The sequence below is a fragment of the Carassius gibelio genome, chromosome A4, assembly GCF_023724105.1.
Source record: "Carassius gibelio isolate Cgi1373 ecotype wild population from Czech Republic chromosome A4, carGib1.2-hapl.c, whole genome shotgun sequence".
NCBI classification, from domain to species: domain Eukaryota; kingdom Metazoa; phylum Chordata; class Actinopteri; order Cypriniformes; family Cyprinidae; genus Carassius; species Carassius gibelio.
In genome coordinates, this window is record NC_068374.1 from 25443826 (window position 1) to 25470505 (window position 26680).

General features: G+C 36.8%; 1 protein-coding gene across 9 annotated transcripts in view; it reads left to right on the plus strand.

Annotated features, from left to right (window-relative positions):
- Nucleotides 1-2243: 2243 nt before the first annotated feature.
- anks1b (ankyrin repeat and sterile alpha motif domain containing 1B) overlaps nucleotides 2244-26680 on the plus strand; it is a 150690-nt gene continuing 126253 nt past the window's right edge. For 2 of the 9 annotated variants that reach the window (XM_052578121.1, XM_052578138.1), the window contains exon 1: nucleotides 2244-2818. In XM_052578121.1, the coding sequence (XP_052434081.1) occupies nucleotides 2688-2818 (131 nt within the window). In that variant the 5' untranslated portion in view covers nucleotides 2244-2687. The remainder of the gene's footprint in view (nucleotides 2819-26680) is intronic. The other 7 variants (XM_052578145.1, XM_052578156.1, XM_052578111.1 and 4 more) reach the window with 6 other exon arrangements.

Consider the following 26680-nt stretch of genomic DNA (forward strand, 5'->3'; position numbering starts at 1 on the left):
TTGCCTAGCCATAATGTTGGCATGAATTGGAAATTTTAGTTCTATGGAAAATCTGTTTTAAATGCATGTTTTTGCCGTTATTGTGAAGAAAATAACATACTTTTGAAAGTTTTGTTTTTCTTTCTTCTGTTGAACTTAAAGTATTTAAAAAATGTGGCTAACCAAACAGTTGACGATTTGGAGAAATTAAGCATAACATCACTTGTTCAGTAATGAATCCTCTGCAGTGAATGGGTGCCGTCAGAATAAGAGTCCAAACAGCTGATAAAAAAAAAAAAAAAACCTTCAATAAATGTCTTGTGAAGTGAAAAGCTGCGTGTTTGCAAGAAACAAAACATCAAGGCATTTTAACTTTTGGCCAAAAATCAAGTCTATATAATCCATAACAATGCTTCCTGTATCATGTTTTACTTCCACAGTGTTTTGACATATTTTCTGCATCAACTTTTGACTTTTTTTAGGGATGAATCACTTTTGCTAGGTGCTACTTAAAAGGTCACTTTTCCCCTGGGTTTCCAAAAAAGGTCTCGTTCTGTGTAATCTCTGTTTGGTTTGGCTTCACCTCCATGCAACCTCAATCTCATGTGGCACGCTCATGAATTGTAAAGACAGGCCTGCAAGTGTGTGTGTGTGTGTGTGTGTTTGTGTCTGAGTGTGCTCCCACTCTGTGCATTCCCTATTAAGGCAGATGAATACATCTCTGTTTGCTGCTCTATGGAGGAGTTTATTCCTGGAGTTAGAAACTAAATAGACACTGAACACCCGCTTGTTTTTGTGTGAGAAATGCAGAGAGCTTGCACACAACTGCCTCATAAGATCCGGTTGTTTCTGTTTCTTGGCAAGCTGAAATCTAGTGACTCTGTCCAACTCCCAGTGGGCCTGCAGCTGCCTCTCTCTCTTACACACACACCAGATCATCTCTTTCATTTTTGTGTTCCTCCTCCAGTCTTTAGCACAACATTTTTTTTTCCTCTCTTCAAGACTTCACAGCTGTACGGCACAGGAAGTAATGCTGTGGAGATGTTAGTGAAGTTCTAAACAAAACCTGAGAAAACCTGCAATCTGTAATCATTCAGTATTTCACAATTATAGCTCAAAAATATCTCTTAGAAAGGAGCACAGTGGAGGTTCAGTGTCAATTATGGAATGGGATTGTGGTTTCATGACAGTTTGTGTGTATACAATGATACTGAATGATTACCAAATGGAAATCTGGTTAATGTATACTTGACACATAATCAGAAAATGACAGAATATTGTAGGAATATTCTTATGCATGTCAATGTAGTCAGTGACTGTTTAAATGCACATCATGCTCCACAGATTTTTACAATAGGCTGTTAATATATACTTGTTATGAGCTTATTCTGTTATTATGCTGCATTTAATTCTGCACGTTAATTTAATCAACTGATTATTCTTCTTTCTTGTCCTTGAGACAAATGCACAATGGACTGCAAAATGTGGGACATGACATTTTATAATGTTTGTAAAATTTTACAAAAATCAGGACTCCTTGATTCCATTGTGCAGGTTAACATGTAAAATATCTATTTTGCAGCAGTACTGTATAATAATAAAAATAACTCTTGCTACATAAATGTGTTTCTTCAGTTGCTGTACTTTTCAAATTCGCTTGTGTCACATAGTAGGACTAAACTTTTTTTTTTTTTTTTTAATTGACATATGCAAAAATATGAATACCAATACACTAAATGTTCTGAATAAGCTGTTGAATGACCCACATTTTGGTTCCCAGAATGATATTTAGTGGATGTGTAACATTCTGTTTTGTGAAGTCCAGCAGTTTGTGTGTGTGTGTGTTTGTGTGTTTCTCGAATTCTAGAAACTGGAATATTGGCTTCATCTTCTTTTAGCCTTTACACGTTCACATGAAGCCCACATTCTTTCCATGTTCATATTCTGATTAATAGTTGTAACGTTCTTGTCCCCAAAAATGAGTTGGTATCCTTGCAAAACAAACAATAAATAAATGACTGCTATGAATTACCATTGTTATTATTTTTCCATGGTATATTTACATTCATTTTTTACATGCTATTTTAACGTTAATATACCAGTCACTGAGTACCGTAGTAGACTGCTACAATCTCTCCACCACAGTAGGGTATAAACGTTCAATATGACATATTTTCTCCTCGTGCGCCAATGACATCAAAACAAGGTTACAGTAACAGTGTTCGGTATCAGTGACTCCACGCCCAGCCGGAGCAGCTCTCGTAACGGAAGACTGAAGGAACCGAAAGACAGAAACACTGATGCTGGGCCGCCCTGCTGTCAGTACAACGGCGCGCGAACTCTCACGCACACACACCGAGAGAGAGGGAGAGAGAGAGAGCGCGCGCGCAGAGAGAACAGCGTGTGTACGGTGACCGAGAGCGCACTGGCAGAGCGGCTGGTGAACGTGATTTAACCCCCGTCTCCAGGCAACCGGACCATCATCCTCCCGTCCAGCACAGCTGCACCGGGACCGTGTTACAGTGAATATCCGGTGCATCATTCATCATTCCATCATTGAGCTCCAGTATGGACTAGCGGCTTTATTCACACAGCAGCGGCACGGCGGAGCGTCTGTTTGTCGGTAACATGCCACAGAAATCCTAAAAGGAAACCTCGCCGTTCAGTCCGGATTGTTTTTGTTCTCGTGGATTAAACTTGTGTCCGGGATGGGGAAGGAGCAGGAGCTGCTGGAGGCGGCGCGGACCGGGAATGTGGGGCTGGTGGAGAAGCTGTTGAGTGGGAAGAAAGGATTTCTGGGCTCGGGCTCCGGCTCCATACCTCTGCCCGGGTTACTCAGGTATGAAAACAGACCGTAGCGGACAAGTTTATGTGTGTGTGTCCGAGATAAAAGGGCTTTCCGGGAGTCCACTGGTTCCAGGCTCTTTGTATCAATTCAGACAGAGCGAATGCAGTTGCTTGAGCAATATAATACATCACACACACCCACTCTAGGCATCCCCGACCCACTGCGCCCCTCATACAGGTTTTTTTTATTTATTTATATATTTTTTTTTTTTTGCTGTTATTTGCCATCCTAAAAGACTTTAATTGTGAGAAAATCTCACGTGTCAGAGGAGATCTCCATGTCTCATCTGTCTTGCCCTGCAATCAAAACTCTGAGATTACGGTATTTAAGGGATAGTTGATGACCAAATTCTGTCATTGTTTACTCATCTTCATGTCATTCCAAATGTGTAAAGCTGACTTTCTTCTGTGGAACATAAAACAAGGTAATTTGAGACATGTCCTAGTGTTTTTGTCTGTACAATGGAAGTCAACCAAAGTTGTTTGGTTACCAACATTTTCCAAAATATGTTCTTATGTATTCCACAAAGGTCATGTTTGGAACACCATCAGGGTGAGTAATTGTTGAATTGTCTTTTTTGGGGCTGAATTGTCCCATTAACTTGAGCATTTCTTGTCAAATACTTCCAAGATCAAATGATCTGGGCTGTATAGTACTGTCCACATTCATTTCATAGCTCTGTACCAAAGGGGGAATGGGGTGGGATTGTGACGAGGGGGGCCCACCATGGTCCTCTCTGATATAGCTCACTCATTTGGCCTTTTGGAGCACATCCATAAAAATGTTGTCCCAGGCCCTAGTGAAATGTAGTGACAGCCATGCTTTTACATGCCAACGACTGCTTTTTTTTTATGTCTCCTGAGGCACTTTATAAGAAATATCTGAGACTAAATTGATACTTTCTTCTCACAAACATTTAATAAAATACGGTCATTTACCTATTCCAAATATGACTTAAAATTGTCCATGCAATTAAAGTCAATTTGGTTCAATATCCATTTTTGGACCCCAGTTGATTTTAATATATGGATATTATAATATATTTAATATATAAATATGGAGAAAAGTATTCTTCTTCCTCTTTTTTGTTGTTGTTTAATTAATAAAATTTGCTAGAGCATATACAAAGAAAAGCAGTTTTAATATGAAATCACACCATTGATGCATCACAATCTTGTATTTTTGTTTTTGTGAATAAGTCAGATGGATGAAATTAGAGAGTAGAAAAAATAGTAATAAAAAACCTGATTTCTTTGAGAATAAAGGAGTGGTTTAATTCTGTACCACTAAAAATAAAAGAACTTAAAGGACCATTCATTCACATTTTTTAAATATATTGGGCAATTTCCTTCTATAACAGCTAAAAAACTCTTAGCAGTATAAGTTTCCTTTGGAATTAATTCTAATTAATTAGTTAATGAAGGGTTAATTAGGCCTCATTAATGGAGAAAATCCTTCTCCCAGATCAAACTTTTACACTTTGTAATGTTAGTAATACAGAGGGATTTCTCCTGTACCTAATGTGGGTTGCTCTGTTCGCACTGTGTGACTGATGTGTGATGTTTGATCAGCTGTGCATGCATGTGTTTACGGTTCTCTGGTATATGATCTCGGGTACATGTTTATCTCCACGTCAGTATGTAAAATGACAACTGTGTGGGGCAGATATGCTTCGGGAATGGCCAGGAAGAGATGGGGGGAAGGGCACCTGGGAACGACATGTCTGCTCGTCTCTTTGAGAGCGAGAGAGGCTGATCGAGCCTGGCTCAGACATCAGCCACCTCACTGGTTAAAACAGCGAGTACAATCAATGCTGCCCGTGTGCTGTCTGGACAAAAGATCCCTCTGCCTGGTAATAGGGCATTTTTCCAGTGGTAAAGGCTGACATAATCTCGCCGCTCCTCTAATTTAAGGGCTCGGAAGGCATTGTTCTGTTGTTTTGTGGTCGATCCTTGAGGTTTGTTTGGTTGGAAAGTGGGAAGTATGTTGTGTTTGTGTTTCTCTCTTATTGGGTCGGAACTGTTGGCTGGAGGAATGGGACAGTGTGGTATAGTGGGGGGGTCTGGCTCTGTCCATCTGTCCACGGTGCTGGAAGTTGTGCTTTTCTCTCTCTGTGAGCTCTGCAGTGTCACAGCTAGTGACGGTGCATCGCCCAGAGAGGATTCACATGGCCTTATCTGAAAATGAGGGTGGATCTATGACGGGTCAAGGGTCACTTGAAGAGTTTAAGAGATTTTAGTATATGTTCAGAATGGGTTAGTAGCTTGCACTATATAAAAAAAATGACATGAATTCATTAAATCATGATCAGAAGAATAGTGTCCTGTTATATGTTTGGAAATAAAAAAAAAACGTAAAAATATCTATCTATCTATCTATCTATCTATCTATCTATCTATCTATCTATCTATCTATCTATCTATCTATCTAGTTCAATAAAACAAATACAAAAATAAAGAATCTTACTATGTTAATTATTTAAGATGATAGTGATTATACTATCATATACTGTCTATTTTACTAATTATTCTAATAATATTGGCCATTTTAATATCTGTGTATCTGCAGTTATTATCTAAGCTTATTACATTCTTGTCAAAATGTCTTCTATTTCATTGTTGAGCACACTGCATAGTGAGATACAGTGTTCTGTGCAGTGTGCTCTGTTGTATACTCCATGTTTTGGCAGAAGTAGTAGTAGGTCGTTGTAATATTCTGTTGTACTGTCCCTTTAAAATCCCTTTAAGGCAAGTGAGTTTGGAAATACCCCGAGCTGCAAAAGGCATACAAATAAAGCATGTTCCAATTCCAGGTTTGTTGCTGTGACCTCTGACACACATACACTGCTGCACGTAAGACGGGACCCACTGCTGTATGATCAATGTTTTGCACCCTCATAGTGCTAATGGATTTACCCATCAATAATGACACAGTCACAGTGTGAATGCTGCATTAGGCAACACTGCACAAATACATGATTTCAAATGCTACTACATTCATACGCTCGGCGCTTACAGATTTTCTCAGTCGCTTTGGTACATTTCTCGAATCATCCTCAACATTTGCCAAACAGTAAGTGCATTTCTCAAAACAACTCTTACAAATAGCATACCACAATGGATTACCTAAAAAAGCCAGTATCTTGCTCAAAATCCATAGTTCATCTTTCAAAAATAAATATCTGTCAATGAACATGTCAATGCCATCAAAATGTTAAGACTTTGTGTCATTGTGTACAAATAAGACAAGTCAAATTGCTTAATCATGTTGTTAATAAACAGTGTACTCTGGAAGGTTGTTCTGATGTAAACTATGGCTACAGTTTTGATGACAATTACTGTAAATCGTAGGTTACACTTTAGTGTATTTGGGAGTTTGATTGCAAGAGACTGGACAAGATTCATATTCACGCTTTTACTGTTTTTACTGTAATTTGGTGACAGACCATGTCATTGCGATACAGAAAGGAAAAGACTGTAGGAATTGCAGTGCAGTCTCCCTACACCTCCTGACGTTCCACAAATTCTCATCCACATCACAACGAATATCTTCTCATGCGATGCAGCATGGAAAGAAGCTTTTAGAGTGTCTTATCCAGATGTCATCACATGCTGCATCCATGGCAGCCAGAAGGGTCATCTGTGTATGTGGCTGGTGATCATATACTTTCCATCTTCACGCTGAGAATACAATCCTCAATGGGGTTAAGGAATGGAGAGTAGGGTGAGAGGAACTCTATCAGCATCCTGTTGTGGGCTGCAAACCATTGTCTGATTATGTTGGAGCGACAGAAACTGACATTGTCCCAAACCATCACGTACTTTGGCAGGTCATCTCCAATCTGACCCCTCTCTTGTTCAGGGATGAGATCACTGTAGAGAGTGTCTAAAAAGGTGACAAGACACTCTGTATTGTATGGCCCAATAATGGGAATATGCGTTAGCTCATCATTCTCAGAGATAGCATCACCCTGGGTCATGTTCCCGCCCCGTTGACCTGGCCCATCAACTGTAGCTGATGATGTTTCGACCACACCTCCTGCGTTTCGTTAAGCTGAAGCCAGCCAAGATACAGTTACATCAAATGTATGCAGCATATATTGCATCTTCTTTTCTACAGCCATAGCAAATGTATAAGGTCACACTTACTGTACTGTATATCACTATACAATGTTGTACTGTTTACTGTGAGGTACAGTTGCTGCACGCTCATACATGTTTTACCTGTACTGTAAATACTGGTACTGCAGCTCATTAACTCTTTCACCATTTCTTTCAAATGGAACAGTGTACAGCTGCTTCATATTCATCTGGTGTATTTTCAGCACCCTGTCAATGGTTGAGATGCTGACTGTTTGGATGTTTTTTTAAAGATGTTGTTGTCTTCTATAAAGACATTTTGATCAACATGACATAATTGATAATGTAGGAAACAGCAGAGAATTGTACACAATCATTTGCATAGATGTACCGAAGCACTTGCAACTTGTTCAAAGGAACGAGAAACTGCTTTGTTGAAGTGCACAAGTGACACAATGGTGTGAAGATTGAACAGGTAGTAACTTTTGAGTATTTCAATTCTGATCGGAGAAATGTACCAAAGCGACTTAGAAAAACTGTAATATGGTAATGATGAACTAGATTGCGCAGTGGTTATTTGTCTCTCTTAATTAAAGTGCCTGAATCATGAATTTGGATGGACTTGTGAGACATTAGCAGGATAGATTCTTTAGATCTAAATGTAATTGTTTTCTCATTCTATTATTATAAATCATCACTTACTTGCATTGGTTGAGCATTGTGGATATTGTGACAATTGTGTTTATTAAGGGAATCTAGATTGATGATCTCTCTCATTGGCTCACTTTGCTGATTGCCTTGTTTTCTAATTTGATTGGTCGTTGGGCATGTGAGTCATTCACATGCCCAAAACTAGAAAAAATTGACTAGTTATTTTTCTTGTACGATAAGTCAGCCACCGTGACATATACTAGCTAATAATATGAAAAGAGCAGTTAGCGTCTGTTTTAAGTCTTGGCCGGTCTGGGGCAGTCACAGATTCGTCATGTCCCTGCGGTTTATCGAACTAAACATTCAGCACCATTATCCCCTGTCTTATCAGGCACAGAAACAGACTGCTGAGCGACACAGACCGCAGTGCCGGTTGAGCACACCACACAGAGCCATGCACACTTCACTGTCAGAGCCGCTTACTAAAAACATGGACCGCTCCCAAACATTCTGTTCTGGAGCGCAGCCGTCAGCCAGTGTGGAGGAGTGTTCTCAGATAGAGAGAAAGAGGGAGGAGGACGTTTATGTATCACCATCCATTAAGAGATGAGTGGACGGGAGGAAGGGGTGGCGCATTGGGGTCAAAGTTCAGATTTGTGGGGAACGTAGCGTGTTCTGTGTTCAAAGAGTGGGTTTGTCTGAGACGCATTCTGTCAGTTTCTAAGTGCTCATGTGCGTAGTAAGAAATGATGTAGTAAGAAAATGACCCTTACAATAAATTTTCACTTGGCACAGTGACTCAGCATGGGAACAAGACAGATTTAAAATTATCAGCATGGTCTACTTTGTGGCTTATTTTGAAGAAGAACGGCCCCCATAGAAAACTAAAATACTTTGTGACCATCATGTAAAGCAACCAGCCATGATTTATACTCAGTTTATTTGACCTTTAGAGTAATTCTGGAATTCAGTTTACCACAGTAATTGAGTGGTACAGTAGCAACACAGATGACCATTACATGTTGAGTTTTTGTTCATCCAAAATATATATAAATGTAATAAATAAATATGGATTATTTCAAATCAACCTTAGTTATTCATCAAAAAGTCTTATAATTGCAACCTTGTACCATGTAACAAAGGTTTTTTTTTTTTTTTTCAGTGGACCAATGTTGTTATTATTATATCTAAAAATAACATTTCGTTAGTTTAAATAAAGCTAATGAAAACAAAAAATCAAAAAGAAATATTAGAGAAAAAATTGAATAAAAAAAGTGGAACAAAATTACTAAAACAAAAAAAAAAATTACTCAGTTTAAAATGAAAACTGAAAATGTAAAAATATCATAGTATTTAAAAAAAAAAAAAAGAATGTTATATAAATAAAAAAGATTTCAGTGGCCTGATAAATCTTTCTACTTTGAATTTAGTAAGTCGCTTGGTCAGACAATCCCATTTTAGTGCAGTTCTTCATTTGCAAGTCTTCATTTGCAAGTTGCTTTGGATAAAAACGTCTGCTATTGAGAATGAATAAATGTAAAGGACATGTAAATTTCAGAAAGGTCTAGCAATTTTTGTGTGCAGTATGCATCAATAATAGGGGAAAGATATATAGGTGCTGAAACAGAATTACTCTACATTGTTACTTTTTATGGAAAGAAACATGTTTATGTTTATTTATTAACATGCTAGAAACACTCATCAGTGTTTGAAGCTGAATAGGACGATGCTGTAGTTTTTTCTTCACTGTCAAGCTCAATTTACTTCCATACTAATATGATAAGGAAAGTCCATGTCCATTCAGCTGTACACACACTCTTTTAAGGAGGTGAATTAACATGTGTTACATGTACTATAACCGACGTTATCTCATTAACACATTTGTTGTAAACATCATTCACAGTCTTAGTCTTTGGCACAAGTTAAAAGAGCTTCATAACAGCATTGTGTGATGGGGATGATCATTCAAAACAGTCTTCTCAGAAGGGGATATAACGTGTTGCATGCAAATGTTATTCAGTTAACACCTTTGTTCCAAACGTAATTTACAGTCTCAGTGTATTACACTGGTTTAAAGAACTTCATAACAACATTCTCAGCATTACATGATGGGAACCACCATCCTAAACACACTCTTTTTAGGAGGTGACGTAATATGTGTTGCATGTACTGTAACATTATTTCATTAACACATTTGTTGTAGACATCATTTACAGTCTTAGCCTTTTGCACAAGTTAAAAGAGCTTCATAAAAGCATTGTGTGATGGGGACGATTATTCAAAACAGTCTTCTCAGAAGGGGATATAACGTGTAGCATGACAAATTTTATTCAGTTAACACCTTTGTTGCAAATGTAATTTACAGTCTCAGTGTATTTCACAACATTGTATGATTTGAATCATCTTCTAAAACACAATCTTTTCAATAGGGGATGTAACACGTGTTACATGTGACATGTTATTCTGTTATCAGTTTGTTTGAGCGTTCATAGTCTCAATGCATTTTACAGGTTAAAAGAACTTCATAACAACATTTCATTATGGGAAACATCATACAAAACACTCACTTTTCAGCAAGGGACGTAACATGCATGTATACACGTTACATGTAACACATTATTCTGTTAACGCATTTGTCGCAAACATCATTCATAGTCTCAGTCCTTTTCACAGGTTAAAAGAGCTTCATAACAACAGTGCATGATGGGAACCATCATTCAAAACACTTTGAGTGTCTTTGGCAGGGAAACGTTTGTTACATGTAACACGTTATCTAGTTAACTCAATTGTTGCAAAGATCATTCACAGTCTCAAAGATTTTTTACAGGTTAAAAGGGCTTCATAACAGCATTGTATAATGGGCACCATTGGGATTCAGACTGTCTCTTTAGCAGGGGACATAACACATGTTACATGTAACGTGTTATCCCATTAACTTATTTGTTGGAAAGATCATTCACAGTCTCAATGGTTTTTGACAAGTTAAAGTACCTCCATTCTGTTCCCTGATCAGTTTAGCTCCTTCTCCTCGAGCTTTCTCCTCGAGCTGTGGCAACCCGTGTTAAGGCTAAATGCTCCATGGAGGGAACCCATCTGTGCCAGGGCGGCCTTTGATTAGCTTAGGGTCTGTATAATGCTTCTGCCAGTGATTGTTCTACTCCTTGGAGCATGCTTGCCTTTTGTTTGAAAAGCTGTCATAAATCATCTTCTCAGGCCCTCATCCTTTATCTTAGAGCAGCTTTTGAGTGTTTTCTGTGCAGATGAAGCACTGTATGGATGAGTATCCTCCTGGTATTAGGGCTCAGATATCTTGTCTTCCCCCTAGAAAGATCTCAATCACATGGCCAGACATGTGACCACTGGATTAGCTGATTTCATGGTGATTTGAATAGAAATTACCAGTACCATTTGCTTTTAAATCAACAACCTTTTGAGGGCGGCATGACTATGTCCGCTACTGAATGTAACCTTCATACCTGGCATATCTGACATTCCCAAGTCAAAGGATCTTATCAACAAGCTCATGGATTTGTCTAATGATGTTTTGGTGTTTAACAAGAAGCAAGAAAGTAGTATGACCTTTGACCCTTCCTCTGGAGGAATATGCGTGTGGACACTTTCCACTTTACAAAACCCCTCAAGATCTGTCTAATTTAACCCTTTGGCCAGGCGCCAAGACATGTGATTAGAGAAAGTCCCTCTCCTCTTTTTTTGTCTTTTACAAATCCCCCATCTTATCTTTCAATCTCGCTTTTCTTTCCACTCTTCCTTTCCTACTTCATTCTCTTTTATCAGTTAGGATCTCTATGCCATTGGTAGCAGGACTTCCACAGTAGTATCGATCAGCTTCACTCTCTCGCTCCCTCCTGATTGAACCTAAGACTCAGCTTGCAGTCCCATTAGAGGCCTGGTCAGCACTGCCTTCCAAACCAAGGAGAAAGACAAGGGGTGCCAAGAGAGCTCAATTACTCTATTCCTCCTTCACACTCTATCACCCCTTCCTCCCCTTTTTCTTGATATATACATGCACATGATCATGGAAGCTGTTTCCGAGTCGAATGAATAAATACTCAGACTTCAACTCAAAATTTAAATTAATTAAGTATTTTACTCAATAAAGTGAATTATTCACATGCAAATTAAGAATACTGTCCCACAAATTCACATTCTTATTACTGTATTACAGTGATTACAAAGCAGGAGGTGGTTAGATATTTGAAACATTTTATGTGACTTTTTTAATTTTATAAAACAGAATAGTGTTGTTCTAACCTTAACACATTTTTTACATTTGTATTAATTTTGTCTATTTACATTATAATATTTTATTTGATCATTTGATCATTTTTATGTGACACATTTTGTTTTATTTTTGATTTGATTAAAATCAATATAAATTACATTTAGTAAATGCAATACCATGACCACAATGCAAAGTTCAATTTTCTTTTTATTTTGAAGCGACATAACACCCAGACATTTCTTGGTAGTGTTTGTGAGAATACCCTTTTTTGCATGTGTTGTTTATGAAGTGAATTGGACAGTCTGACAGAAGAATGTTCCAGTCCCTGAGTAAAATCCACTTAAAGCTGAGTTAACACCAGTTTATTGATGTAACACAATTAGCATTGAATACCACATTAATGGCTGCTCATCCTCTCTTTATATGTGTGGCCTGGAAGTTGCAGAGTCATATATTTAAACGGATGTAATACGTATCTCCGTTTCACAGCCTGTCCTGTGTACATTATGCGGCGTTGATTGTTGTCCAGTATTTGTGCGCTGCCAAATGATGTCCTGTTGATAGTGATGATGATGTGTTGTATGTGTAAAATGACAGGCCAGGGTTACTGCAATATCCCATGATGCTATTTCCTTCCAGATGAGCTGGCCTGTCTCAGTCACACACATGCTTATAAGGATTGCTTGATCTAGAGAGCACAGGATGTTAGGATAATGCAGAGATGCATTCACATGTGTTTAAATATTTATTAAAACATCAGTTTGGTATATATATTATATATATTCCAATTCAGGCTATCCCTAGTACACCCTGCCTATGATAAGGACAGATGTCCAACTCTTTTTCCATTGATGGGATGGGAAATTTTGTTATTGTACATGACATTTCTTTGGATATATTCAGTGTTTTAGCAGAGCACTGATACACTGACTCACTAAATGAAAACTCTATTGAATTTCTCATGCCTTACTGTACACACATACTGTACACAAACATCTGTTCTACACAAACTATCATCTGTACTTCCCATTACCATTACCCTTTTTAAATAAAAGAAATAACGTTGAGCCTTTACATGCATTTACTTGATTTTATATTCATGAACTCAATCAGGCCTATTTGAGACTCATTACCCGGTTAAATTCCTGCCATTACTTGTCTGTGTTTTTGTTTTTGGGTACGTATCTGGAGACTGGCGTTTACTGCAAGGTCATAACTGCTGCTGGTGTTATTTGTCAGTGATTACATAGGGGAGCAGAGATTTGTGAGAGTGTTCAGAACTGCTAGAGAGTGATATATGACTGTTCCCCTCTGTTTTTACACTGCCTTGGCAGACTGTGTTACAGAAATATTTATGGGTTGTAGTATTGATGATCTTGAATGGCTGGTCATTGTGGTATGTGGTAATGAGCAGGATTTACAGTAATTCTGACCCACTGATCGGTGAGTATATTAAACATGCACATTTATATAAACTATTGGACATATATCAAACACTCATATACAGACGTTAGTGCACCTTCTTCATCCATTTGTGTGTGTGTGTGTGTGTGTGTGTGTTGTCCTCATTCACTTGGATCATATAGATCAAAGAAGACTAATCTCTCAGGCCATTTGAAACAAATGAGCCATTCTTAAGCACTCACACACACAATCTGAATCCCAAAATCTCTGGCTGTGTTCAATATGAAGTTACCAGCCTACTGCTAACTGAACAGACGACTGAACATTCGACACTGTACGCTGCCTACTAAAAATAGTATGTGAACAGAATGCAGTAAGGAATAAGACAGTATTAGGCCTATGCTACGTCATATGACCTCATTATGCTCCTTAATTAATTCAGCAAGTTTATATAATCTTTTTACATGTATCGTCTATTAAGTTTTTTTTCTTTCTAAACAATTTTTGTAAAAAAAATAAAATTAATAAATTATTAAACATTTTATTATTTTACCATATTTTGTTTTATTTTATCATGTCTTTTCTTTTCTTTTATTAAAATACTATATTCAAATACTAATACTAACATGAACACTAAGTCTACTTGTACTCTATATTTAAGAAAATGTACAGTGGCAGAATGTAAAATAGTCTCATATTTCCATAATGAAAAATATAATTGTTTTATTTGAAATAATCTTGAAATGATAACATTACATTTACATGATTAAATCAAGCATGAACTGATGTTGTTAGGGTACTTTGAAGGTGTAAAATGAAAAAGCGAGACTTGAGATGAAAAATGCCGTCATTTTAGAAACTCTTGTGTGTTTCTGATGACATCAAGAATAAGGTGTTAAAAGTCATGGTTGATATTGGCAGTCTAGTTGGTTCAACACACTCCAAATTAGGGCTGTGCAAAAGATTTTCGATTGCGAATGCGATTTTCATGCGCATCTCATAGTAAAGAGACTCTCCTGTAATTAGAAGTATATTTCCAGCACGTGGGTTCAGATCAGGGTTGCCAGGTTATCATAACAAATCCTGCCCAGTTGCTTCTCAAAACTAGTCCAAAAGTAGCACCAAACGTGTTACCAGGAGTTTCCCCGATAAAAATTGCTTCCCGTGGATAAAATATACTTTTTTTTGGCAGGGTTGCATTGGTAATATTCGCATTTTAGAGGCTAAATATCACGTTATTAGTATTGTCGCTTTGACCCGTAGACATGAAAAACAACCACAGACTTGGCAAAACTGGTTGGTATTTACTACACAGAGCCGTAATTCACTGACGATCTACACAAAATCTATTTTAAAATCTCAGGCGATTCTTTGTTGATTTTGAAAGCAGCAGGAAAGTGGTAGGTCATCTGGGTATTCTATGCATACAAAAATGACAAACTTTACACAGTATAAATACTATAATGCTGAAATAGTAAAATGAACATGGTAGCAATTCCGAAACATGCCAACTCTCTCTAACAGCAAGTTTTTGTGTTCTTGTGTGTGTGTGTTCTTGTGTGTGTTCAGAAGCTTATTCTCTCCCTCCTATAATTGCTTGTTCATCTGTATGGTTGCTTCTGCTGATGTAGTAAAGTGTAGGCAGAGGAAATAGGCCGTGATTCTGAATTAATATACTGTATGTTCATGTATAATGGCATTGATCCCACACACAGTGAAATTGATTCTCATAACCACTGACTACCACACATACTCAGGGTTTCCACGGGGTCTTAGCAAGTCTTAAATTTAGTTGTATCAAATTTAAGGCCTTAAAAAGTCTTAAATTGTATAGGAAAGTCTTAATTATGATTTCAGGATGTTTTAAATTTGGGTACGGAAAGACCAGAATTGCGATATGGCTGAATGTGACGATTGAACTTCAAAAGGCTAAAGTTATGATTTCACTGAATAAACATGAGCGCTGCATGTTCAAAGTGCAAAATCAAAAATGATTTCAAACACAGCCACAGTGCTGTTTTGCGTCTCTGAGTAACAGGACACTTTTATTCCTGAATGAGGACTACAGCTGTCCACTGTAGTCCTTAAGATACCAGTACAATAACACACTCAGCAAAATATTGTCTAATTATCGTTATAGATAAAATACCAGAATAGAGATGTATATATTTTTTGTAAATATCACACACCTAATTTATGTTATTTAATTTATATAATAATTTACTGATAATAATTGTTTAAATTAGTATAATTATTAATACTTTTGACTTTTGGTTTATAGTCTGAAATTCAAAGTTTATCATTTTATAAAACTTCGCTTTTGTGAAAACTTGTATCTGAACTAAATTATGCTTTTTACAGTTATTTTACAGTTTAATATGGTACTATAGACATTGCTCTACCCTGCTCATATGGTATTAATTTTATTTGCGAAGGTCTTAAAAAGTCTTAAATTTGAGTTTAAAAATCCTGCAAACCCTGATACTGAACATCTATGGTGCAAATATATCTATACTTTTTTAAATGCATATATTTTAGCTATATATATCATACGCTATGCTAAGTTGTGTATTTATGTCGGCGTTCGTGAAGTTATCTGTGACCTATAGTCAGTTCACTGTCTGATTTATAAGATCTAAGAAACTTAAATGAAACTCACATAAAAAAATTTGTTTTGTTTTATTGATGTTTTTACTTTTCTTGCTTTTGTTAAACTTGATAAAATGATTAAATACAATTTCATAGAACCATTTCCAGGTTATAGGAAGAACAGTCTTTTCCAAAGCACTTCTTGAAAAGTAAACTAGTTATAAGGTGTCCATCATGACAATTTTTGTCCAGAATGGCTGCAGTGAGGACCATACTTTATATGCAAGGCTTTCTTTGAATTTTTGAAACAAATGCCTGGTTTTCCTGCGTTTTATTCAGATGTGAGTAGCAGAAGAGGAATGACTCTTTTTTTTAAACATTGTGAAATATTCATGGCCCTCAAAGCACAATGAAAAATGAAGACGATTTAATTTTTCAATGCTCTTGTTTTTTTCCGACCCCATTAATTTTAAGCACATTGAAGGGCAGTTTCATAGAGGTCTAGTGGCATACTGTACAAGAAAAACTATGTCAAAGAGATGGAGAGAGAAACTTCCCACAAACCTCAAGTGTGTGCTTTATTCTACGCAATCTGTTTTCATCACACAAACATCACCACTGAGAGAATGAGAGACGTGACCCAGGGACAGAATGAGGGAGGAACAAGAGAAGCAAAGAGGTATAGTTACAGTAAGTGGATCTCAGATGGTTTTGCTTTAAGATCCATCATTTACATTGAACATTAATTGGCGACTCCAAAACAGCACCAAATTTGTTTAACCTAAAAAAAAAAAAAACTTAAAGTCAAACATCTAAATGTATTCGAGGCACTATATATATACTGGATCGTTTATCAGAAGCTTCTCATTAATATTGGATAATAGAGATATTGGGAACTGAACTGTGTACCCTCATTGTCTGGATTTTTACATTTAGATTACATTCTTTGCCATCATCTAACGTTCAAATAAAGTTTTATAAAATAAAAGTAATGTGTAATATATATTTATATAACATTTAACACAAAATATTTTTAGAATGAATTTTTTTTATCAGCAATAACTGAAAATAATTATATATATATATATATATATATATATATATTTTTTTTTTTTTTAATCAGAACTGTATTATGGGTACATCCCTGTGACCTCTGTAATTTTTATTAGCTCAGTGATGGCTCCCTAAAATGTATTCTACATGAAACATTAAGATATTATATAATGCTAATCAATATTAATATTTTTAATACAATATACATTTCTTAATTCTACCTTGAACTGAAATCGATCCGATAATATATTCTATACAGTATATGCACAATTATGTGGTCTGTTGCATTTTATTAAGTGCAATTAGCTTTGTTATTTTTCTCTGAGGTCCGAACAGGCCTCCAGACCATTTTTGGGTCGTGACCCACCACTAGAGAGGACTCGCTGTGTTTTTCTCTGTGTGTGGTTGAGAGGAAGGCAACCTTTGCTGTCTCAGTTTTCCAGAGCTGTGATCCCTGAAATAGGGCACAGCTGGAAGTGTAGGGCGTGAGTGTCTTTGTAAAAGAGAGACGGATGCTCTGAAAGAGTCTTCCCAGACAGGATTCTGGATGATTTTTGGCTGGGAGCTCCTCTGTCAGACTAAACCTCAGACACACACACACACACTTCACTAAGAGAGCCCTCTGGGAAAAACCCACTCCTGTCTGACAGGAACATTTGTGATTTTATCATGGAATGAACAACCAAAATTTGAACAACCAAAGTTTTCTGCAGTGTTTATTCATTCATTTATTTACTTGTCACAAAGTGTCATCACATCATGTATTGCATGTGTTTATTTCAATTGATTGACAATCCTTTAAGAAACAGTTTTGTTAACATCTTGAGCTTACATAGAAGTCAAAGGCCAAAAGAAAAGGATGTTTTTGTCATTTACACTTCCTAATCTGTTTCCATCTCTGTCGGTATAGCCGTGTTTGCCATCCATTTTTTACACAGTCCTGCACCCGCACACATTCATTCAGAGTGTATGTGTGTATTAGTGTCTTTAATGTTTCATGTACAGACGTGTTCTGCACTGCTGAATTGAACTATTGAACTGTACTGAACTCATGGTACATGCTGTTAACAGCCAATAGAGCCTGCCTTTGTTGCCACAAGTAGCACAGCTCAAAAAAGATGGAAATGATTGCTATTGGTCTTAGGCCATTATTTTCATATGTCCTCCATGTTGTGAAGTGGACATATTATATACAATTTTGATATTATATTTAAAAAAAAAATCATTTTTCTCTAAAGTCTACTATTAATGTAAATTGCAGTCACATTGTTCAGTGATTTTTTTTGTTGCAAAATCCAGACATTTCGAGAAGAATTCCGTGTGACGGCAAATTATTTCCCTGTGCAGATTTCGCAGCTAGTTCAAGTTGGTCACATGGATATGGCACACTGACCAACAGAAATCTGCATACATTGTTACACTATTGACCTTATTTGCCTGAGAAAAGTCACAAAAATTTCACTAATTGGACATTAATTTTAGTAGAGGCTTCTTGCATCAAAAACATTTTTATCAAGCTTTACCTGATCATTTACCCTGACCCTCTCTGTGAGCTTTTTTTGCTACTGTACCTTTAAACCTTTTATATGTAAATAACTTTATGATTGGCTAATGTTTTACATTGTTTTTAATAACCATGAATGGCCAATATTTGTGTAGAGGATAAGAGTGTAGTACACTGTCTTTTTTGGTCTCTATAAGGGCCTGAAGTAAAGTGTAAAGTGTTGACAAACACTTAATCACACGTTCGCATGAGTACATGAATTCACAATTGCATTATTGTTGTCATATGAAATCCTAGAGGTTAACACTCTGTCCAAATGGGGGGATTGGTTGAGAGAGAGAGAGTAAGAGCGAGAGAGAGCGGAAACCAATTATATGCCCAATAACAGTGTGGTATGGATTTTCCTCTGGGCTTGTAGCCAATCCCTCTATCTTTCTTTCTTTCTATCTCTCTCCCCTCTCTCTTTGTCTCTTCCTCCATCTCTCTCTATCTGTCTGATGTATGCTTGATTAAGGGAGGTGAATGAGCTATTGAAATATGTGGTTGTTAGTATATGCGATGGGAACGATCTGGGACATTTCATCAATACTTCTTATGCTCCTCAAAAACTCATTCACAGACGTCTCCAGAAGTATAATAGAGACAGCTACAGAGTGAAGAAACAAGCTGAAATACATTCGATAAATCAACTGAGCCTTTGTTCTTCTGGAAGAAAGCTTTTGTCATCATCTTCACTGCTAGTATTAGGAAATGAAATATAATGCAAGTACACAAGCTTGCAATACCTCATGTTGTACGTACATTCATTCTTGCATTGCTGCTAGCAAACAACTAAACTCATGTTGCTCCATGACTGAAAGCTGACAAAATAAATAAAAAAATATTAATAAAAATAAATAAAGTAAAAGGGTTATGTTATGCTTACTAGCACACCTGATGGCAAAGCTAGGGATTTTTATTTGTTTTTATTTGCATTCCATTATGAATCTTTTCGTCAGTGTCATCGAAATTTGTTGAGGGTCCCATACTCTAGCACAGGGGCCCATAATCACCCATTGTTTTTAAAATCATCCTTAACCTACCCAGTAATTTTGTATTTTTTTGTGTTGTTATGTTAAACCTGTTTGTTTCTCAAACTGTTTTTGCACTGTTTTTGTCTTTGTTGTTTGTTTCGTTCTTTTACTTTATTTACAAAAAAGATTTTAAATCATCAGGTTTCATCTTCTGTTTAGATTTAAATATAAATCAAAATTCTTTCATGTTTTTTACGAAAGCAGTTGTTTGTATACATGTTGCATTGCTTGGTAGATTGGGTTATTCTTGTCAAACATCCTTTGATCTAGCCCCCAAAACAATGTCACTGATCAAAGGTTTGGTGTTGATAAGTTGTTGTTTTTTTATGTTACATGAAGAAGTTTCTTATGCTCACCAAGACTTAATTTATGTGATCAAAAATACTGTTAAAACAGTAATACTGTGAAATATTATTATCATTTAAAACAACTGATTTCAAGTCGAATAGAGTTTAAAATGTAAGTTATTTTTGTCATGGCAAAGCTGTTTTGTTGTGATACATCTAAAAGTTTTTACAGGAATTTGTGATGCATAGAAAGTTCAAAAGAACAGCAAATATTTGAAAATAGTTGTGTGTGTATATATATATATATATATATATATATATATATATATACACACACACACATATATATATATATATATATATATATATATATATATATATATATATATATATATATATATATATATATATATATATTTACTGTTATTTTTGATCAATTATTTTGTCCTTGGTGAATAAATGTAGTAATTTAAAAAAAATTACCAAAAATCCCAAAAATTAGTGTACAAGCAATGGAAACATTTGCTTCCAGAGTGTTTCAGCCTAAGTGTGTGCACCTTTTGAAGCGAGAACGCAGAGTTCTTGGAAAGCAGAGGACAGTGACGATGAAGACTGGATTTTCGTTTCATTCTCCTAAGCTGGTCTAAAGCACCTGTCTGTTCATCCAGTCTTTAATTAAACCTACTGACTCTTTTAGCTGTCACTCACCTAGCACTGCATAATGGACACACCGCTTAGCCATACTGTGCTGTAGTCATTTAAATGATGAGTCATTGTTAAATTCAGAGCTAAATGTGTGCGAGTGTCATATGAGTGTCATTTCTGTTGCAGCGTTTGAGTGCCTGTTTTCCTGCAGGGCTGAAACAGTAAAAGGCCTGTAAAATAGAGCTGCACATGGCTCTGTGAAACACTCACTTAACTTCATGATACCACCATATTGCATTGGTACTATCCTCAGACTGTCTGTGTGTTCATGTGGGTGTGTGATAATAACAGCAGTTAATTTATGTGTGTATTGCTGGTTGGCCCCCCTAAATGCTGTTCAACATTTTAGTTAGTCCTTACCAGTTTAACACGCAACCACAGAGGATAGTTCTGACCTGTTCAGCATAAATACACACTCTATTTGTCGGATGTTTGAACACATACGCCGTTGGTTGAACCAAAGTTGGGTCCATGTTGGGTCACTCAAACAAAGACTGGACCGCAAGGTGTAGTCTGCCTTCTTTTGTGTGTTTGTTCTTGTACTTTCCTGTCATTTGGACCTCAAATGTTCTTTGTAAGGTAATTTGGGAGCTTATGAACAGCCCAACATGACTCTAATATAGTAATGATCCTTCTACTCATCTGGTAAAAAAAAAAAAAGAAAGAAAAGAAAGTGTGTTTGTTCCTTTAGTGCAGTTTTGTTTTGCATTGTTGTTGTACCAGGGTGGGAACAGCTGGATTTAGGGTCAAGCAGAATCTCCTCTAGGTGGAGATTTCACTCATAGAAGATCTTGTATGTTTCTGTTGCATTTCGTTTTAGTTTTTGAAGTCATGTGGTGAAAAGTGGTGTTGTGTTGTTAACTAAAACAAGTAAAATTGTTTTCAGCAATAAAAATAAAGCTGAAATTAAATATAAATATAAGGTGAAAAATGTGAACTTAAAACAATTATTGGAACTGAAGTTTAGTTTAAGTTGATGTAGTAAAATTCTAAAACTAAAACTGGCATATAAATTAATAAATTTAATGTAAATATAAAAAAGCATGAAAAAACAACTAAAACTTAAAAATTAAAACTAGAAAAAAATGGGGAATAAAAATATTTACATAATAAATGACAAAAAATGTATTTAATACATAATAAAATTACAAAAACTTGAATTGAAATAAATAAAGCTCAAATAAAATAAATGCAATAAAATATAAACTTAAACTTGAAAACTAACTGAAATAAAATATGCTTAAGTTAAAGTAAAATGTTTTTTTGTAATGACTAAAAACTAATAAGCTTAATGAAAAAAGAGCAGAAGCAAATAACAAAATCAGTGAAACACAAAAAAATATTAAATATAAAGTAAAGCTAAGCAGAAATATAAAAAAATATATAAAAATTAAAGCTAATTCAAAATATTAATAAATATTGTAATAGTATGAATAATACTATATGTGTGTGTATATATATATATATATATATATATATATATATATATTTATTTAGATATGTAACACTGCTTAAAAATCTTTGGAAAAATACTTTTTTTCTGTTCTGTGAGTATGTGTGTGTGTGTTTTGGGAGTGCTCCTTCTGGACTGCCTGGAAAGTCTGTAAATAGCATGGGAAACTTTTTTTTTTTAAGAGACCCTGCAATGTCAACTAAATGACCAACCCCCACCATCCAGCACATGATGAGTTTATGCAGCTGAGATTTGAGTTCATTTAGGTTCTGTGCATTTGAATTTTGTGACTATGTGAGTGAAGCGTCCTTCACCCTGCTCCTCGCACTTATTCACAATGATATAATGCTGTTCTTTCACAGCGTGCACAATCAATCAAATTCTGGGGACGTTCTGCGCCTGGACCCATTTTTGCTCTGTGTATTCAAGAATTTAGACACGTGATCCGTACTTGCTTGAATGTTTGAAAACCATTGCATCGCATAATGAGAGTTTCTTGAATCAAGTGGGATCTGTGAACAAATAATGCCAGAGCTTTTTTTTCTTCACTTTTCCGAGTCATTACTTCCATGTTTTGTCAAGGTGATTTTTAATGAATGAATGTTGTCAGTTGTCCTCAAGTCCATACAGTCCTTGCAGAGTAAATGGGACCTGTAATGTAAAAGAATGTAATGTGAAATATTTATTGTTTTAAATTAATTTAATTTAATGAATGTATTAATATAATTGGCTGCAAGATGGGATATGCGCTATGCACTAACTGCTAGGTGACAGCTGCAATGGAAACAAGAAGTCCTTAGACTTTATTTAATGGCAACAAAAAGTTATCCAAAACAAATAATAATGGTCAGTGATTGGCTGTGGAAAAAATGATGTCAACATGAATGCTGCTTGTATTCTCATAAAAGAGGACCAAGAAATTTGAGCATTTCACTGGGGAGGATTGAAATCACAGCAAGAGGAACTGAATCATGAGACTAGCCTCAGAAATACACAGGAGGTGTGTGTTTGTCTAATATTTTTAAATCTGTATTGTAAAACAAAGCTGCACACTAGCAAAATGCAAAAAAGCACATCAGACAAACATTAGACAAACTAAAATGAATATAAAATTGAAAATATTAAAATAAACACTTGAGTTCCCAGAAGAGGACTATATTTGAAATACATTAATCTCCTAAAAGTGTCAACTTCTATGAGTTCTCTAGCACATAAGTGACTTAAATCCCTCCAGAAATGTGTTTTAAAGCTCTAAATTGATGTGATGGATCCCAGAACAGACCCATGCCACTCACCTGTGACCCCAAAAACAAGAAGGAAGCATGACGGGCAGATCCCAGTTCAGTCTGTATAGTCTTGAGCAGTAGGTGAAATAAAAAATGGATTTTGGTGTGTGTGGTTTTTCTCTTATGATTGAAAGGAGCTGTGGAGAATCCATCAAAGCGCTGACAGTGACTAGGAAAGAACGATTACACGGGTAGCTGCATGTTTGTGATTCTAGTACAGGTGCAACAGTCCATTCCTCAGCAGCACAGATTCATTTCCAAGCAGCCCAGTTTTATCACACGTCCCAGGGCGTTTTAGTTTATCTGTTTAGTCTGTATTAGTGCTCTGTAAGTTGTCTTTCTTGGCATCTCAGCAGGGTTTGCTTTCATGAATCCCTCGCTGCAAACTGACTCATCACATGGCCTTTCTGTGCTTGTGTGTGAGTGGGCAAAGAGTTCATTAGGGGCAACTTTACTGTCCACTGCTTTAAAAAGCTAATGGCTCACTAATATAGACGTAATTAGAGTGTGTGTATGTTTGTTTGTGCTGTTTACGTGTGTCTGTGTGTGTTTCATGCGTTTCAAGCCACATCGGAAACGAAACTGCAGCATACAGTAATTACTCGTAATGCCACAAGGGCCTTGACTCAAGGGTGTGTGTGTGTATTTGTGTAGGGGAAATGTTTATTTTGAGGTGTATCTCCAGCGCTAGAATGCTAATTTTTCCTGTAGTCCCTCAGGAACAAGCAAATTATGCTATTGGTTTGGCAGCAGTGTGTTTAAAGATGTAATTTATTTGCAGATAGAGAGATAAATGACCTGCATGTGCGAGAGATTTTCACACTCGGTGGATCCACTAATGCACATGGGTAATTACTTTACATGTAATTGCTCTAAATGTGACTAAATGCAAATGGACACTAGCATTTAGTTTTTTTTTCTAGTTTAAAGGGGGGGTGACATGCTATTTCATGCATACTGAGTTTTTTACACTGTTAAAGAGTTGGATTCCCATGCTAAACATGGACAAAGTTTCAAAAATTAAGTTGTACGTTTGAAGGAGTATTTTTGTTCCAAAAAAACCTCTTCCGGTTTGTCACAAGTTTCGGAACGTTTTTTTTTCGAGTATGGCTCTGTGTGACGTTAGATGGAGCGGAATTTCCTTATATGGGTCCTAGGGCACTTCTGCCGGAAGAGCGCACGCTCCCGTATAGCAGAGCAGAGAGAGCACAGACATTCACTGATCAGAGCGAGAGCGTCGCGAAAACTCACAAAAGGAGTGTGTTTTTGGTTGCCAGGGCAAGACAACCCTGCACAGATTACCAAAAGAGAAACAGCATTAAGGGACCAGTGGATGGAGTTTATTTTTACAGAGCATCAACGGAGTTGTGCAAGTGTTTTTGTTTGTTCCCTGTATTTCGAAGATGCTTGTTTTACAAACAAGGTCCAGTTTGACGACGTATTTGCGTATCGTTTATTTCTTAAGGATAATGCAGTCCCAATGAAAAAGGGTCACGATCGTTAGCTATCAGCGCGTAAGCACATCAAGTAAACAACATGCACAAACAAACTGCACTTTCCACATGTACAGCTTAAAAAAAAGAAAAAAAAAAGACGACATAAAGTGGAACTTAGTCATTTTCCAAAACCGCTAAGCAAATAGAGTTTCAGTACATACCACATAGAGACGCCTTTGCTGATGCTGCTCTTGTTAAATTTCAGCCTCTGGATCTGTGTCACAGCTTCCAAGCGCTCTCAACGCAAAAGCCTACTGGCGCTCGTGATTCTTTAGCTCCGCCCACACGTCACGCCTCTAGACGCTCGTGTTTTTCTGGGAAAAATCGGTACAGACTATCTTTCTCTTATAAATATAATAAAAATAAAGACTTTTTGGAGTTATGAAGGATGCAGTACTACTCTATAGGTACTCAAGATTAACAGGATACTGAGTGAAAACGAGCATTTCACCCCCCCTTTAACTTTGCTGTCACAGAGCAGAACTTTTTCTTTGATGCTGGTATAATCATATCATAAATACATCCACTTAATTACATGTATATTATCATAAACACTATGATAATAGCTAACTGACATGTTTCTCTCTCTCTCTCTCTCTCTCTCTGCTGTGTTGTGATAACATGCTCTTCGGTCATTGCAGCAAGTGTAGAAGATGCCCGTCTGATGTCTGTCACTGCAGAGAAAGCATCTGTCTGTCACTCTGAAGTGTCTTTCTGTCACGAAAGCATCTGTCTGTCTGAGAGTTCCTATTATAAAAGTGCCTGTCTGTTATTACCGTATCTATTGTTTAAGCATCTGCCTGTCTGTCATCTGTTTTTACACTGGAATACAACATTGCAACAGGCCGACAGTGGGGATGTAGGATTGTGGGTGGTCATTGAGACATTTTTGAGGAATTAATTCTCTTCTTCAATCTTTTGAGTGACTAGGCTAACTCTTCTTCTTAATATGATGATCATTTAGTGTGTGTGTGTGTGTATGTGTGTGTGTGTGAAAGAGTGAGACCAGGCTTTGCATACATCAGCAAGGTTACAGTATGTATGGGGAGAGTACAGTGGAGTATAGTTGTTGTTTTTTTTCCACTCAGAGCAATGACTGGGCCTGAAGGACTGAAACTGTTGGAGTTTGAGGACTGTTGCATTATGGGACAGAAAGTAGCCGAAGTGCTTTGGAAATGTTGTTTCATTGAGGCTTTCCAGTAAAGAGCTGTTCACTGCCAGATGCTGTACAGCTTAGACAGTGCTTAAATGCATGAATGGCTATATGTTTGCTCTGACATGATGAATTAGTCAGTAGCACAGTTCATATACTGTAAGTTCATGATGTAGAAAGAAACACACATGGTTTTGGAATGACGTAAGGGGTGGGCATATTAATATTCATAAGAAGATTCATGTGTGGGTGATCTGTCCATGTAATGGTACTAATCATGTAAGATAAATGAGAGTACAAAAAACGTGTAATACTCTACCGACTGTGCAATTCTGCTGCATAATACATTAGGCAAAGCAGACTTTGATATGTGGATAAGGGTTGAATCGCTCTGTAACGCACACCGCAGATGGACTGTAGTGTGACATCAGCCTAGTGTACAGAGATCTGTAATTACCATCACACCACTCGCCCACTATTTGGAACTCACAATACAACAGAGAACGCAATGGTTTATGCATAGAGTGAACTCAGCACTCACTATTTAAACCTTGTGTTTCAGCTCTGGATATTTGTTTATGCATCATATGATGTCCTTACACAAGGGCGCATGCCCCGCTGTACTATTTTTGTGTTTGTTTGTGGCATAAACATCCCTCTCTACCTCTAAATCATTGGAGCGCAGCACTTCTGCTCAGGTTGTGACTGAAAGGCTTTATTTGTGTGTCTCCACACGCATGCTAACATACCATTTGCAGCACCCTCTGAGGAATCCAGGACGACCGCAGGGCGACTACTGTGGTCAGCAACCTCCGACCTTCCTAGCACTTCGGTTGACCTCTCACAGATTATAGGTGTGCCTACTTTCATCCAGTTT